The sequence below is a fragment of the Solea senegalensis genome, linkage group LG10 (genome assembly GCF_019176455.1).
Source record: "Solea senegalensis isolate Sse05_10M linkage group LG10, IFAPA_SoseM_1, whole genome shotgun sequence".
Classification (NCBI taxonomy): Eukaryota; Metazoa; Chordata; class Actinopteri; order Pleuronectiformes; family Soleidae; genus Solea; species Solea senegalensis.
Genome location: NC_058030.1, coordinates 24,429,775 through 24,446,511, shown reverse-complemented (window position 1 = coordinate 24,446,511; position 16,737 = coordinate 24,429,775). Strand labels below are relative to the sequence as shown.

The 16,737-nt window shown below is 42.8% G+C and overlaps 1 protein-coding gene across 1 annotated transcript; it reads left to right on the top strand.

Annotated features, from left to right (window-relative positions):
- Positions 1 to 288: 288 nt before the first annotated feature.
- On the top strand, positions 289 to 16,344 carry LOC122775454 (synaptic vesicle glycoprotein 2B-like). The gene is made up of 15 exons (XM_044035326.1): positions 289 to 339; positions 3,976 to 4,249; positions 4,509 to 4,738; positions 10,198 to 10,378; positions 10,776 to 10,927; positions 11,594 to 11,727; positions 12,126 to 12,215; positions 12,366 to 12,479; positions 12,781 to 12,869; positions 13,277 to 13,352; positions 13,782 to 13,870; positions 14,327 to 14,460; positions 14,886 to 15,086; positions 15,410 to 15,569; positions 16,105 to 16,344. Exons 2-15 carry the CDS (start codon positions 4,011 to 4,013, stop codon positions 16,286 to 16,288), a joined length of 2,073 nt encoding a protein of 690 aa, XP_043891261.1. The 5' UTR covers positions 289 to 339; positions 3,976 to 4,010; the 3' UTR covers positions 16,289 to 16,344.
- The last annotated feature ends 393 nt before the right edge of the window (positions 16,345 to 16,737 follow it).

Here is a 16,737-nt window from a genome sequence, read left to right as displayed (position 1 = left end):
TGTGTGTCTGTGTGTGTGTGTGTCAGTGTGTGTGTCTGTGTGTGTGTGTCTGTTTGTGAGAGAGAGAACTTTTCCATATATCTCGTCAAAGTCAACACATCTGTCACATCTCTCCATCTGCCCCTCCCATCTGATGGAGGTGGGCTGAACCTTCGTGTCTGCAGTGGGGGGGGGCTTGGCAGCAGGGAGGAGTGGTGCAGAGGAAGGGAGGAGCGGTGCAGAGGAAGGGAGGAGCCTCGTTCTCCTCCTCTAATCCTCCCCTCTCTGTCTCACAGTTCATCCTCTGAGGAGCAGGACAGAATCTCGTTGTCGTCCGGACGTTAACTTCTCTGTGTCCAGGTAACATTTATTATTTATTATGAAGAAGTGTGTGTGTGTGTGTGTGTGTGTGAGAGAGAGGAATTTTTCTGTCTTTTTTTTAAGTTTTAACTTTGAGCAGAGCAAAAATCACTCATCACAACTTTCCATCAAACACACACACACAATACTACTACACATAACTACTAAACTCAGCTCGTAAAATCTGTGTGAAATGATGATGTCATAGCCCCGCCTCTGTCTTTCTATGATTGTATACACTGTAATTTATACTCGTTCAAATAAACTATTTAAAATAAATCCATAGTTTGCACATAGTGAGCATGCTCCACATCTTCTGCTCTGCTTCAGGTCTTAGCAGCGTTTTATTCCATTCCATTTATTCAGTCTTTTGTTTAGTGGCTAAAATCATTTTTTTTCACTTTGTTTTCATTATGCTTTAGCACAGGGGGCGCTCACAGCACAGTGTGTTCATATTTCAGTCCCTTTAAAGAGAGTCGCGTCAGCTGGACGCAGCTGTCTCTGTGTTGACTCATCCGTACACACAGACTTTGATGTGACGTCTGCAGCGCTAACACTCATCAGTGTGATGTTTGTATGTTTCTGCAGAAATTATGTTTATGTTTTCCTTCATTTCTCTCTAAAAACAGTGGTATAGTCCTTTAAAACCTGCTGTGTGTGTGTGTGTGTGTGTGTGTGTGTGCTAGGTTTCTTCCTGTGGTAGAAAGGAACCTGATGAATTATTCATTCCTAATTCTAAATCAGGGAACGCTCCATGTTCCTCTTCCTCTTGATTGTAGCTCAATGAATCCATTCTTTCCTTTCCTTGCCTTTCCTTTCCTTTCCTTACTTTTCCTTTCCTTTCCTTACTTTTCCTTTCCTTTCCTTTCCTTTCCTTTCCTTTCCTTTCCTTTCCTTTCCGTTCCTCTCCTTTCCTTATTTTCCTTTCCTTATTTTTCCTTTCCTTTCCTTTCCACACTGTTTCATAAATAAATGATGCTAAAGGATTACGACCACCCTGAATAGACCTGATGCTAACCCCCACTGCTAACAGCTCTGATGCTAATAATAGCCCTGATGCTAACATCCATGATACTAATAATAGCCCTGATGCTAATAATAGCTTCATACTAATGTCCATGATGCTGATAGCCCTGATGCTAATAATAGCCTTCATACTAACATCCATGAGGCTAATAGCCCTGATGCTAACATCCATGATGCTAATAACAGCCCTGATGCTTATAATAGCCTTATACTAACATCCATGATGCTAATAGCCCTGATGCTAATAATAGCCTTCATACTAACATCCATGAGGCTAATAGCCCTGATGCTAATAATAGCCCTCATTCTAACATCCATGATGCTAATAGCCCTGATGCTAACCCCCAATGCTAACAGCCCTAAAGCTCCTGCAGCTGTGGAGTTTTTTTCTTCAGGTTTCAAACAGGAAATGAGCAGAAGATCAAGCAGGAGAAAATGTTCTCTGAAGTCTTTGATGCGGGAAGTGTAGATGACGATGATGTCACACCCCTGGTGCTGGTGACTTGGTCTAATCCAGATCACCAGATTATATAATCCCTGCTGCTGCTTTGTGTGTGAAAGCAGTCAGAATTTAATCTGTCAAACATCTGTTTGACAGTCTCCTCCTCTGTCTCCTTATTGGACTCAACCACGTCTAATCATCTTGATTCACTTGTGTAAAATGGAATATTCCATATATGCAGATATACATGAAACAAATACTGTTGTTGACAGTTTTAAAACAGATTTATGGCACTTTATGTAAATATGTTTACCAGTAATATTGAAATAAGCAAAGAACAGGGAGAGACACTTGCTCTGCTGCCCCCTCTTGGTTTAAGAAAGTATGGTTTACATTTATTAGTAGTATTCTAGAGTTCTCCCAAACTACACAAAGATTTACCTTTGGAAGAGTGCGCCGGTCTGAGACAGTCCGGTATAAGCGGATTCCCTGGGCATGCAGAGGACCACGAAGTTCACCACAAGTGGATCAAAAATATTAACAGAAAAATATTCGTTTTTTTTCCAACGGCAACAGCGCGATAACTTTAGGTACAACATGTCAATCTCACAATGAACAGGAAGCGGCTGCCTAGCTTAACATAGTGTAAAAGTAATGTCAGCTAAGCTAACTTTGCTTAGCTAGCTCAAGTTAGACGCCGCGTAATTGAACTCAATGTGGTGTTATTGTGAAATATGACGTAAATTGCTCTAACTAGGGCTAACTAATGACATGGTCACAGTGTAACCATCCAGTAACTGAGTTAATCAGCAACCATTCACAGTACTGTCATTCACTGTCATCATTACATTGTCATCTGCGTTACTTTTAAAATCTTAATTTGCGACTAAGTCTGAAAATCCAGACTCTGAGCTGCAAACTAGTGATGTGTCATGCACAAAAGATGCAGCTCTGAGAGCCGATGCTTTGTCGTGAATCAGAAGAGTTTACCTCAGTGCTCAGCCTGAGCTCTGCTCAAGGCAGAACTTTGTTTTGATTGAGCAGCATCGCGGCCAATCAGATATCACATCAGATGTGAAGGATCATACCATTATGTGAAGACCGGAGCGTCCCCCTCTCAGTCTGTCTGTCTGTCTAATAGACTGCTTTGTAACAGAATAAATGCACACAATTAGGCAATTATAAGGCTTCTCATAAAAACACAGAACATGAAACGGTTTTCAACACACAAACCATTAATTTTTGCAAAGTTACGATAAAATAAAGGCCTACAAAAAATCTTAAATTAAGAGCCGTTCAGGAGTTGAAAGAGCCGGCTCTCTGAAACGAGTCGAACTTCCCATCACTACTGCAAACGCTGCAGCAGGCACAGGTTTGTGGGCGTGGCCACAGACAGGGACAGACCACGCGGTGCCACTCGATGGCGAAACACACAAACGACTCGCCGGATTCATGTTTATCATATGGCGCATTTCCACCGGCTCTACTCGCCACGGCACGACACAACACAATTAGGTTGCATCTCCACTACAAAAAATTACCTACTTAACGTGGGCGGAGTCATCGGCTGAGTGAAACTGCGGTGACTTTGTTATATACGCGACACACCCACACACATGAGTGACTAGTGACTTTACACCAGACTTCTGTAGTTGTTGGAGATTAACCCACATTAACCCACACCAATCATCACATAGTACCTACTACTAGCACGCTTGGAACCTCGCCGGAGCAGGTACTAAAAATAGTACCTGGTACCAGGTACTATGCTAGTGAAAACACTACTTAAACTGTGCCATGGCGAGGCGAGTAGAGTAGAGCCGGTGGAAATGTGTCAAAAATGTGTGGTTTGATTGGGAGTCGTATGCTATGACTTTTCATGGCAACAAAAATCACAAAAAACAGCGAATAATCTCCACATACACATGAATGGGAAATGGTATGAACAAATGATTAAAGCCCCGCCCTCTTTGGAGCGTCACAGTGTCGTACTGTTTCTCACTGTGGGTGTTTTTCTGCTAAAAACTGCTGCTGTTCTTCAAAACCATTCATTTTTACATATCATCATTTTTATCTTATTATCATAATAACAATAATAACAATAATGATAAAAAATATTATTATTATTATTATTATCATATTTCAGTGGATGTTTCTCTGCTCACCAGGGTCAACAACACATACTCTACACAGAAACGTCACCATGGCTGACCCCTACCAAAACAACACGTACCAACAACAAGGGGGCGACAGCTACGGCACGTATGGAGAGGGAGGAGGAGGCCACGATGGGTACGGTTACCATGGAGACGACCTGCCACAGGAAGAGGACGCAGCGAGCGATGTGACCGAAGGACATGACGAAGACGACCAAATGTACGAAGGAGAATATCAAGGGATTCCACATCCGGACGAGGTGAAGGCGGCGCAGAGAGCCACGGGGTGAGAAACCACACCCCTCTCATCTGTGTGTGTGTGTGTGTTACATTACATGTCATTGAGCAGAATCCTCTGATCCTCTTGAGGTCGTGACCTGCTCACAACAGGAAGTTAGCAGCTGTGGACTTGAAACACTTGAGGTGTTTGTGAGTCGTGCTGCTCTAAAAAGCTTCTTCTACATTTTTGAAACGTAATGACGTTCAAATCCAGAGTGAGAGGAGGTGAAGATGGTGTAAAATCACTTTCTCTTTTCATGTCCCAGTGAACGCAGTGGTGCAGCGGGCGGAGACGCTGCCTCTGAACTGGAGGAGTTATCTGAGCAGTACGAGAACATCATGGACGACTGCGGCCACGGGAGCTTCCAGTGGAGGCTGTTCGTGGTTCTGGGTCTGGCGCTGATGGCGGACGGCGTTGAATGTTTTGTGGTTGCGTTCGCTCTTCCGTCCGCAGAGAAGGACCTGTGTCTGTCCAACGCACAGAAAGGAATGCTGGGTAATCCTGTCGCCTACTTTAAAGTCATAATAATTATATAAATATACTCTTTATTAATATTATATAATATATATTATATATACAATATATAGTATTAATTATATATTATAAATATTATATTCTATATATATTATGTGAGCAGGAAATGACTTAATATAAAACGACTGAAGTAAAAGCTTTTACTCAACTTAAGTGAGTGAGTGAATGAGTGAGTGAGTGAATGAGTGAGTGAGTGAGTGAATTGTCTTTCAACTGGAAGGTTGTGGGTTGAATTCCTGGCTCTGTCCTTCAGCAAAGACACTTAAGCCCATGTTGCAGCGTGTGAATGGATGAATGTGTCAATGGGTGAAAACTGTAGTGTAAAGCAGTCCATCAAGACTAGAAAAGCTCTATATAAATACAGACCATAATAGCAACTCTTCTTCTTCTTCTGCTTTTATTTTGGTAGTAACGAGTAACAGAGAGAGTTAGAGGAAAAGTTTATAACATTTATATCATAATATAATATAATAATAATAATATCAATAACAGAGTCAAGTACAGGTGCGCGAGTTTTGTTAGTCATTAGTGCAGAGTGGTGTTTGTTGGCTGTTGTTTTTCAGTCATCAGTTAATGGTCAGGAATGACTCAGCGTGGCAGTGATGACTCCACAGTCTTTATCCTCTGACTCATGACTCAGCGTATTCTGGGGTGAACGTTTTTTTACACACTGTACCTCAAACAAAAGACTTGTGTCATTACATCTACGTCAGTTTAACTTTCTACGATATCCGCGTCACATGACCACGTCTTTATCTCACTGTGAGACAGACGTTTGTAAACCACTCACTCTCCACACACACACACACACACACACACACACACTGCTGCCATCACTAAGTTCAAATGTCTGATTTTGTCACTTCACTGTTTGAAATCAATGTTCAGATTGACCTCAGTGACACAAAGTGACCACACGAGGCAGCAGAGGACCAGCAGCTCCTGTGTCCCTGAGATAAAATCACTGGTTTCTCTATGAGCTTTGGTGTGGGTAGAGTGTGTGAGTGTGTGTGTGTGTGTGTGTGTGTGTGTTTGTTTGTGTGTGTGGGAGAGTGAGTGATTTACAAACTTGAGTTTCCTGTTGGAAAAGTTTGATGTAGATGTTGAAGTGTTGATATAAAATGAGAGTTCACGTTGGACATTTAAAAAACAGTCGATTTACATCACCTTTGTAAATACTGAGGAGAAGAAATTGATTGGTCTGAGTTAGAGGTGTGAAAATTACGACCTGACCCGCGGGTCTTTAAGCCCGAACCTGACCTGATCCGAAATACGTTTTCCCATTGATCAAAGCGCAGTGTTTTATTTGTAGCGGGAGCGGCTGCTGCTGCTGTGGCTGCTGCTGCTGTGGAGTTCACGCTGAGCATCATAAAAGGCTCCAGAAATTACTCTAACATGGCCAAAGTGTTAGGTTAATAATAATAACAACAACAATAATAATAATAATAATAACAATAATAATAATAATAACAATAATAATAATAATAATAATAACAACAACAACAATAATAATAACAATAATCATAATAATAATAATAACAACAACAATAATAATAATAACAATAATAATAATAATAACAATAATAATAATAATAATAATAATAACAACAACAACAACAACAACAACAATAATAATAATAACAATAATCATAACAATAATAATAACAATAATAATAATAATAAATTTAATTTAAAAGCGCCTTTCAGGTCACTCAAGGACACTTTACAAACAGAATGAATTACAGTTTTTCTCGATCCTGAAAGCTGCGCTCGTTTTCTCTCAACTGTGAACACAAAACCCAATTTTCAAGCTACATTCACAAAACCTCAGACTCTTCTTGCAAAACCAAACTTTCACCTCAAAACAGTTCAATCTGTGCTCAAAACTGAACTAAGTTGTCAAATCGTGCCCCGAGTCAATCAAAATTCAAAACACTACTGAACAGTCACAAAACACTACGTAGAAAAATAGAAAACACAATGTTCAGGACATGAAGCTGGAGAAATAAATGTTTATTGTTCACTGTAGGCTAAATGCATGTTGCAGAACAAAAAACCTGTGCATTTAGCACTTGTGTACAGTAAGCCCATGTAAAAATAAAGTACACAAATATACAAGTAAGTGCATTACTCAGCCACATCATCATGTCTCTGTACTGGGTCAGGCCACAGGACTTCATCCACATCACAGGGCCACATTTTGTCTGGCCAGGCAACAGGGGAAGAAACCTCTGGCATGCCGTATCCAGGCTGTTTCATGTGCAGTCTGTTGTGTTTGAGGACATGATCAACAGTAGAGACGCTGACACTGTTTATAACCTTTATAATTGACATGGTCCTCAATGATCTTCTGCTGAATTTAACTCAGTTTAATGGCGTTGTTCTCACGGACCATATCAACAATTAGGGTCTCTTGATGTGGGGAGAACATACCTGTCCTCCCACCCCCGTGTGGCAGTCTTTCAATTCTACAAAAAGTGAACATGCAGTTACAAAAAATATACATGGAATACTAGGCCTACTACTAGGAGTTTTGGACCAGTTGCAGTTTATGGATAGACTTTTGAAGGAGGCCGTAGAGGAGAGAATTGCAGTAATCAAGACGGGAGGTGACGAGGCTGTGAACAAGGACGGCGGTGGAGTGGGGGGTGAGGGAAGGGCGGAGTCTGTTGATGTTACGTAGATGAAAATAAGCAGTGCGGGTAGCGATGTTGATGTGTGAGTGAAAGGAGAGTGTGTTGTCGAGGATGACACCCAGACTCTTTACCTGAGGGGAGGGGGAAACTGAGGAGCTGTCAATGGTGAGAGAGAAGCTGTTAACTTTAGATAGGGTGGACTTAGTGCCGAGGAGGAGGATTTCGATTTTAATGCAGTTTAATTTAAGAAAGTTTGAGGTGAACCAGGTTTTTAACTCGGAGAGACAAGAGGTGAGGCAGTGGAACTGGATATTGAATTTACGGAGGATGTGGCCAAGGGGGAAGAGATAGATGATGAAGAGAAGGGGCCCCAGGACAGATCCCTGGGGCACACCTGTAGTGACTGGGGATGGTTTTGAAGTGAAAGATTTGAGCTGTACAAACTGAGTGCGGCCTGTGAGGTAAGAGTGGAACCAGCTGAGGGGAGTGTGGGAGAGGCTAATGGAGGAGAGTCTACTGAGAAGGATGGGGTGTGAGATGGTGTCGAAGGCAGCACTCAGATCAACGAGGATGAGGATGGAGACAGAACCAGAATCAGCTGCAATGAGAAGGTCGTTGGTGATTTTGATTAAGGCGGTCTCTATGCTGTGACGGGGGCGGAAACCCGACTGGAAAGGCTCGTAGAGTGAATGGAGGGATCGGTGAGAGTGAAGTTGGGTGGCAACACTTTTTTCAAGGATTTTGGAAATGAAAGGTAAGTTAGAAATGGGGCGGAGGTTATCATAATTGTTGGGGTCTGAACCGGGTTTCTTTAATATGGGGGTGACAGCGGCAGTTTTGAAAAGTGAAGGGACTATTCCGGATAATAGCGGATATGAGGGGGAGCAGGGAGGAGGAGCAGGATTTGACGAGGGTTGTGGGGAGGGGATCGAGCTGACATGTGGTGGGCTTTGATTTGTGTATGATGTCGGAGATTTCGGAGGTAGTGGGAAGAAGAAAACTGGAGAAGAGATGACAAGGAGGAGAAGGTTCAGATGTAAATTGTGATGTAGGTGCTGATGAATGTTATGGATTTTCTGGTTGAAATAGTCCATTATGGAGTTGCAGGTTTCTGTGGAATACAGGTGGAGGGGTAGAGAATTGGGTGGCTGGAGGATTTTGTTTATAACAGAGAAGAGAGTTTTTGAGTTTTCTTCATTGGAGAGGATGAGGCTGGAGTAGTAGCTGGTTTTGGGTCCTTGTGTGATATGGGTGGTGTACATGTCCTTGTGTATGGTGGGACTGGTTCTTTTGTGTAGTTGCTTAAGCTGACGGTTTTTGGATATAGACCTAAGCTCGGGGGTAAACCAGGGGGCAGATGCAGAAAAGGACACAGACCGGGTTTTCAGGGGGGCGAGAGCCAGTTTGGATTAGCAGCCGGCGTTAGCCCGTGCACTTTTGGACAGAAGTGCCGGAGCGACAGTATTTAACTGTGCGAGAGAAGCTGTTTTAGCTCTCGCAAATGGTGGAAGCAGAGTTCGTTTTGTCACGAAGAACCATAAGCCATAGCAGCGATAAAAACACTTTAAAAACTACCGGTGAGCAGCGGCAACATACATGCCAGCGTCCACTCAAATCGCACACGTTACGCACGCAGCGGCGTCAGCTCCGCCCCTCTGCAGATTTACTCGTCACCACACTGAACAGTGATAATTCACAACAAACATCATACAATTTACAACCTGCAAGAAATGTGTTTTATGAGCAGAAAAAATAAAGCCCGACCCGACCCGCCTCATGTGCAGATTTTGAGGGTCCGGTCGGGTTTGTCGGGCCAACCCGTTGAGAACTCTAGTCTGAGCATCGATTTTCCTCCAGCGTGATCTGCGTCTCTGACAGGACACTTTGATCCTCTCTTTGTCCTGAGTCAGCAGAGCCACGAGTCATCCAAGCTCTGTGCTGACCTTAGAGATGAGAGTGTGTGTGTGTGTGTGTGTGTGTGTGTGTGTTTTCTGCCATGTCATGTTCTCAGTCTCTGGCACCTGTGAGGTTTTACTGCTGAGTCAGCAGAAAAAAAAGATTAATTCATTTATTCATTTATGATTTTAGCATGACTCATGAGCGTGTGGAGTGTGTGCGTAAGATCAGGTTAGATCAGGTTTGATCAGGTTAGATCAGGTAACATCGGGTTAGATTGGGTTAGATTGGGTTAGATCAGGTTAGATCGGGTTAGATTGGGTTAGATCGGGTTAGATTCGGTTAGATCAGGTAACATCATGTTAGATCAGGTTAGATCAGGTTAGATTGGGTTCGATCGGGTAAGATCAGGTTAGATTAGAGGTTAGATTGGGTTAGATGGGTTAGATCAAGTTAGATCAGGTTAGGTTAGATCGGGTTAGATCAGATAGATAGATCAGGTAACATCAGGTTAGATCGGGTAACATTAGGTTAGATTGTGTTGGATTGGGTTAGATCGGGTAAGATCAGGTTAGATCGATCTTAGATCGTTAGATCAGGTAAGATCAGGTAAGATCAGGTTAGATCAGGTAAGATCAGGTTAGTTAGATCAGGTAAAATCAGGTTAGATCAGGTAACATCAGGTTAGATCGGGTAACATCAGGATTGTGTTGGATCGGTTAGATCAGGTAAGGAGATCAGGTAAGATCAGGTAAGATCAGGTTAGATCAGGTAAAATCAGGTTAGATCAGGTAACATCAGGTTAGATCGGGTAACATCAGGTTAGATTGTGTTAGATCGGGTTAGATCGGGTTAGATCGGGGTTAACGTGCTTGTCTTTGTGTGCAGGTCTCAGCGTCTTCCTCAGCATGATGGTGGGGGCCTTCCTGTGGGGAGGACTGGCGGACAAAGTCGGCCGTCGGCGCTGTCTGATGGTGGCGTTGGCCATAAACTGCATCTTCTCCTTCCTGTCGTCGTTGGCGCAGGGCTACGGCTGCTTCCTGTTCTTCAGGCTGCTGTCTGGTGTCGGGTAAATGCCACACGTCTCCACCGGAGGGAGCTCTTTATGAAGGGAGTGCTTTATTTAACCACGTCACCACGTCATGTGACATGAAATACTTCCTGTTCACTTTGAATGGGGAGGAACTGCAGAGTGTGTGTGTGTGAGTAAGTGAATTGTCTTTTAACTGGAAGATTGTGGGTTGAATTCCTGGCTCTGCTCATCTACATGTGTCCTTCAGCACTGCCCATGTTGCAGTGTGTGAATGGATGAATGTGTGAATCGGTGCAAACTGTAGTGTAAGCAGTTCATCAAGACTAGAAAAGCTCTATATAAATACAGACCATAATAGCAACTCTTCTTCTTTTATTTTGGTAGTAACGAGTAATGTGTGTGTGTGTGTGTGTGTGTGTGTGCGTGCTCTCAGGGTCGGTGGCACGGTGCCGATCGTGTACTCGTACTTCTCCGAGTTTCTTCAGATGGACAAGAGAGGAGAACATCTGTCCTGGCTGTGTATGTTCTGGATGATCGGTGGCGTCTACGCTTCGTTCACCGCCTGGGGAATCATACCCAGATACGGTAAGACGGGTTCTGCCTTTAGATCACAGTTCTGTCTTCTGTGATCAAGTCAACAACACAAATATGTTCTGGTAAAATCTATCAAATCTATTTCTTTTTACATTCATGGTAGCTGACGTCACGCAGCCTTGGAGTCACCGTCCGACGGCATGTGTTTTTGTAAGAAGAAATGAAGTTTACGAGGTTTCTTGAATGCATCTCGTTAGTCGTGAGCCCTGCATTACTTTCATTAGCTCTCATGTGCTGGAGTTTACAACATTGCAATATTCAATAATAGCAATTTTGTTTGACTGATGACGAAAAACCCCCACACAACAGGAAACAAAATTGTTGTCATGGTGACTCAGCATGTTCATGTGTTGCTCGTGGCACAGATGGTTCAGTTCATAGTTGCTTTAAACTCTGGATCCGTCTTCCTCTGGAGTTAAGAAGCGGCTGTGGATGTGAAGTGTGCTCCGTCGCCTCTGTGAGACTGTGTTCTTTAAAACAGTGCGACATTAATCAGGTTTAGTCACTTACTAAATAAAGAGATGAAATATTGTACAGCATTTCTTTATGTTGCAGCTGTGGAAACTGGGTCAGTTGTGAGGTGACTTATTAAAGCTGGTTCTGACCCAGAATCACTGTGTTAGATCATTGGTACTGTGTGTGTGTGTGTGTGTGCAGGCTGGGGTTTCAGTATGGGCACAGAGTTCCAGTTCCACAGCTGGCGAGTGTTTGTCCTGGTCGCGGCTCTTCCTGCCGTCTCCTCGCTGGTCGGACTCACCTTCATGCCTGAAAGCCCTCGCTTCCTCCTGGAGGTGAGGCTGTGAGACCAGCGCCCCCTGCTGCTGAGAGGCAGCCTGAGACGCAGGCGCCCACTCAGCAGATTTTAGCCACTAATATTTAAACCCCACACGTTTTTTCATTTTATTTTGAAAATCAAATTAACAGATCATTGTGCTTTTTATTTTTCATTTTATTTTGAAAATCAAATTAACAGATCGTTATCCTTTTTTTCATCTTTAATTTTATTTTAAAAATCAAATTAAAAGCTTGTTATCTGTTTTTAATTTTTAATTTTATTGTGAAAATCAAATTAACAGATCATTATTCTTTATTTTCCTCTTTTTCCACTTTTCAATTTTATTACACGTGTCCTTTGTGTGTGTGTGTGTGTGTGTGCATGTGTATGTGTGTCTGTGTGTGTGTGTTGCAGAATGCCAAACACGATGAGGCGTGGATGATCCTGAAGCAGGTCCACGACACTAACTGGAGAGCTAAAGGAAAGCCAGAGAAAGTGTTTACTGTGAGTGTGTGAGTGGGACACTTCCCCCTGCTGGCACATAGAAGTACTGTTCTTTATAATTACTAGACCTTTGCTGTCGGATAGAAAAACATTAAATACTATGGTAACAATGTTTCTTTGATGTCAGAGTGAATTCTTTGTTTTCTGCAGCTGACTCACATCAAGGTTCCAAAGACAGCGGAGGACGAATTCATCGAGATTCAGGCGGCGACGGGAACGTCCGTGCAGCGATGGGCTCTTCGCTCTCTCACCCTCTGCAGACTGGTACTGAATCCTAAATCCTAAATCTTTTGTTTTTCAAAAAGAAAACAGTCGAATTCTCTTTGAGTCTGGGTCTCTTTGAGTCTGGGTCTCCTTGAGTCTGGGTCTCCTTAAGTCTGGGTCTCCTTGAGTCTGGTTCTCTTTGAGTCTGGGTCTCCTTAAGTCCCGGGTCTCCTTGAGTCTGGGTCTCCTTAAGTCCAGGTCTCCTTGAGTCTGGGTCTCTTTGAGTCTGGGTCTCCTTGAGTCTGGTTCTCTTTGAGTCTTGTTCTTGTCAGTCACACGATGTCCTCTAAACTTGTCTCAGGTGTTGAAGAACGTGGCGTCTCTCCTGTCCAAAGACCTCCGTCTGTCCACGCTCCTCATGGCCGTCATCTGGTTCTGCATGGCCTTCAGGTAAAATGTCGATGATTGTTGTTCTAAATGTTGATTTTTGTCTTTATTCCGTTGACTTTTCACAGAAAATGGTTTAAAAAGCGTTTTAAAGACAAACAAACGCTTGTTGTTCTCGATGTCTTATGTACGGAAGAGTATTAGTGCCACATGGAAAACTATTTTTTGAAAGAAAGTAAAATAAAGCAAAACAGTGTGAATTTTGAAAGACGTTCTGCCAGAATGATGTTTTTTCCTCTTTATTTTTTATTTATTTATTTATGTGGCACTAATACTCTTCCATACTGAGTGATGTGTCTTTTTAAGCACTTACATTTCTACTCGTGTGGAGATTGTTTTTATTCTTATTCTTACTGTTGAATTGAAAGAAAAAAAACAAACAAGTGTTTTATTTTCTCTTGTCGACACAGTTATTATGGTCTGTCCGTATGGTTTCCTGACATGATCAAACACCTGCAGTATGAGGAGTACAAGTCCAAAGTCAAGGTGAGAATCACTGTTGCTCTTGTTCTTGTTCTTGTTTGGGCCCAAGCACAAAAACCCTGAGGTTTTTATCATTATAATAATTATCTCGTTCATTTTTGAGGGGGTTAATGTCAAAAGACAAAACACGGTGAGTTTGTGGCGCTTCCCCCAAAGTTTCTTGAGGATTTGCTCTCTGGTTTCCTGCCGCTGTCTAATCCCGTGCATTAGAGACTAGGGGACTCCTGGTCTCTCTGTGACCCTGCGCTGGACTGAAAAAATCAAATTTTCATCAAACTTGACGCACAAAGTTACAGAAGAGATTAAACACTGGCAGATTATAAACTTGTTATTCCCTGAGCTGCTGTTTGTCATGAAGGTGAAGCCACTGAGCGACGAGGAAAGTTTCTGTTTGAACACACTCGTCTTTTTTCTTTTTTGTCTTTGTTTTAGGTTTTACACAAAGAAAGAGTGGAAAATTTTTATTTTAACTTTTCTTTGGAGAACCAGATTCACAAAGAAGGAGAATACATCAATGACAGGTGAGACACACACACACACACATACAGATATACACACACGCACACACACTCACACATGCACATGCATTACACATACAGATATACAAGAACACTAGCACACACATACAGATATACACACGCACGCACACACACATCACATACACATACAGATATATACACACACTGCCACACAAACACATACAAATATACACACATGCGCACACCCACACACACACATACAGATACACACACGCACGCATGCACTCACACACACGCAGATACACAAACACACACAGACAGACACACACACATGTTCTTGTGTTGCATCTTGGTGATAGGGACAGTTTAGCGTGTCAGCTCATTTGTGCGTGTGTGAGTGCGTGTTTGTGTGTGTGTGTGTGTGTGAGTGCGTGCTTGTGTGTGTGTGTGTGTTGTCGCTTGTATTGTGTGTAAGTGTGTGTGTGTGTGTCTCTGCAGGTTCATCAGTATAAAGATGAAGTCAGTCCGGTTTGAGGACTCGTTGTTTGAAGACTGTCTCTTTGAGGACATCAGGTCCACAGACACGGTGTTTGACAACTGCACCATCCGCTCCACACTTTTTTACAACACAGGTGAGAAGGTCAGAGGTCAAATGTTTGACACGTTTACTGATGGGAACAAATGCATGAGACAAACGGTCACATGATCACATCTTTATCTGTGAGACAGATGTGTGTAAACCACACACACACACACTCACTCTCCCACACACACACACACCCACTCTCCCACACACACATTCACTCTCACTTCAGTGTTTGAAATCCAACGTTCAGATTGACCTCAGTGACACAAAGTGACCACACGAGGCAGCAGAGGACCAGCAGCTAAATTCACTGGTTTTCTCTATGAGCTTTGGTGTGGGAGAGTGAGCAGTTTACAAAAGTCTAACAGTGATAGAAAGACGTGATGATGTGATGTAGATAAAGACGTGATCATGTGACGTAGTTAAAGACGTGATCTGTTTCTCCTCATGGTGACTCCTGCTCCTCTGTAGACCTGTGGGAGGAGAAGTTCCTCCACTGTAAGATGGAAAACGTCACATTTGACCAAAGCAAACAGGGCTGCCACCTGCAGAGTGAGGAGGAGAACGACGTCCTTGTTTACCTCGTCAGTTTCCTGGGCAGCGTGGCCGTGTTGCCAGGCAACATCATCTCTGCGCTCTTCATGGAGAAGGTCGGCAGAGTCAGGATCATAGGTGACTTGTTTTTTCCCTCACTAGTAGAAGAAGATGTTTCTCCTGTGAAAGTTGGAGCATGGATACAAACGTATCATCGTTTCCATAGCAACGACACAGAATTTTGTCCATGATAACGATCACAGAAAGTAAAAAATATTTTAAGAAGCTGAAAATGACAAATTAGAAAATAGATGAAGTGAAACCCATGACTTGGTTAGACCGTCTCACAGCGCAGGACTTCTGTCTCCTCCTGAGTGGACAGTGGACAGAGTCTTGTCTTCCCTTGGCTGCACACTTGGGAGAATCCAGGACCTGGACTGAGACGTGTGTGATCTCCACAGGTGGCTCCATGCTGTTTTCAGGAGGCTGCACCTTCCTCCTGTTTCTGAGCTTCAGCCAATCAGCGCTCATCGCCCTGCAGTGTCTGTTCTGTGGCGTCAGCGCCGCGGCGTGGAACGGCATCGAGGTGGTGACGGTGGAGCTGTACCCCGCTTCCAAGAGGTAACTAAAGATGCTGAACGTGTGACCTTTGGTTAAGCCCCGCACATCTTTGTGTGTTAGCATGAGTCTAACCAAATGTTATGTTGTTAGCATGAAGCTAACACATCTTTTTGTGTTAGCATGAGTCTAACCAAATGTTATGTTGTAGCATGAAGCTAACAGCATTTTGTGTGTTAGCATGAGTCTAACCAAATGTTATGTTGTTAGCATGAAGCTAACACAGTTTTGTGTGTTAGCATGAGTCTAACCAAATGTAATGTTGTTAGCAGGAAGCTAACACATCTTTGTGTGTTAGCATGAGTCTGACACATCTTTGTGTGTTAGCATGAGTCTAACAACATGTTATGTTATTGGCATGAGTCTAACCAAATGTTATGTTGTTAGCATGAAGCTAACACAGTGTTGTGTGTTAGTATGAGTCTAACCAAATGTTATATTGTTAGCATGAAGCTAACACAGTGTTGTGTGTTAGTATGAGTCTAACCAAATGTTATATTGTTAGCATGAAGCTAACACAGTTTTGTGTGTCTCACAGGGCTACGGCGTTCGGCGTGCTGAATGCGCTGTGTAAAATGGCCGCCGTCCTCGGCAGCTCCATCTTTGCCAGTTTTGTGGGCGTGGCCACAGCCGTCCCCATCCTGCTGGCCTTCGCCGCGCTGATGTGCGGCGGCCTGCTCGCACTCAAGCTCCCCGACACGCGGGAGAAAATCCTCCAGTGATGTCACACGGAAAACTTTTTTTTTTACATTTAATCATTAATTTTGAATAAATATTGAATAATTTTTTATTCATTAATTTTGAATAAATATTGAATTACTTTTTATTCATTAATTTTGAATAAATATTGAATTATTTTTTATTCATTAATTTCTTTCAGAAACAGCTCACGTCTGTCACCTGTGTGTGTTTTTCCTCCATTGTATTTATTTTGTCGAAGATATTTTCTCATAATGATGACGTTATTTTTTTTCTCAATTCTTAAATCTCATGTTCTGAATTGTTGCCACGTGACGAACGTTGGAAAGTCGCGATCTTTATGAGTTCTACCTGAAAAACTCTCACTGCTGTGTTTGTCCTGCAGTGGATCCAGAACCAGTCGTCCTCTCCAGTCTGCACGTTTATCTGTAACTGAGAACTAACCACACCTGCAGTTCCAAAGATGATCAGT

What these genes read in the sequence shown, in the direction of transcription:
- LOC122775454 (XM_044035326.1), top strand. Translation starts at nt 4,011, where the DNA reads ATGGCTGACCCCTACCAAAACAACACGTACCAACAACAAGGGGGCGAC. An exon ending in CGCACAGAAAGGAATGCTGG is followed by an intron (nt 4,739 to 10,197) that starts GTAATCCTGTCG and finishes CTTTGTGTGCAG; the next exon opens with GTCTCAGCGTCTTCCTCAGC. An exon ending in AGCCAGAGAAAGTGTTTACT is followed by an intron (nt 12,216 to 12,365) that starts GTGAGTGTGTGA and finishes TGTTTTCTGCAG; the next exon opens with CTGACTCACATCAAGGTTCC.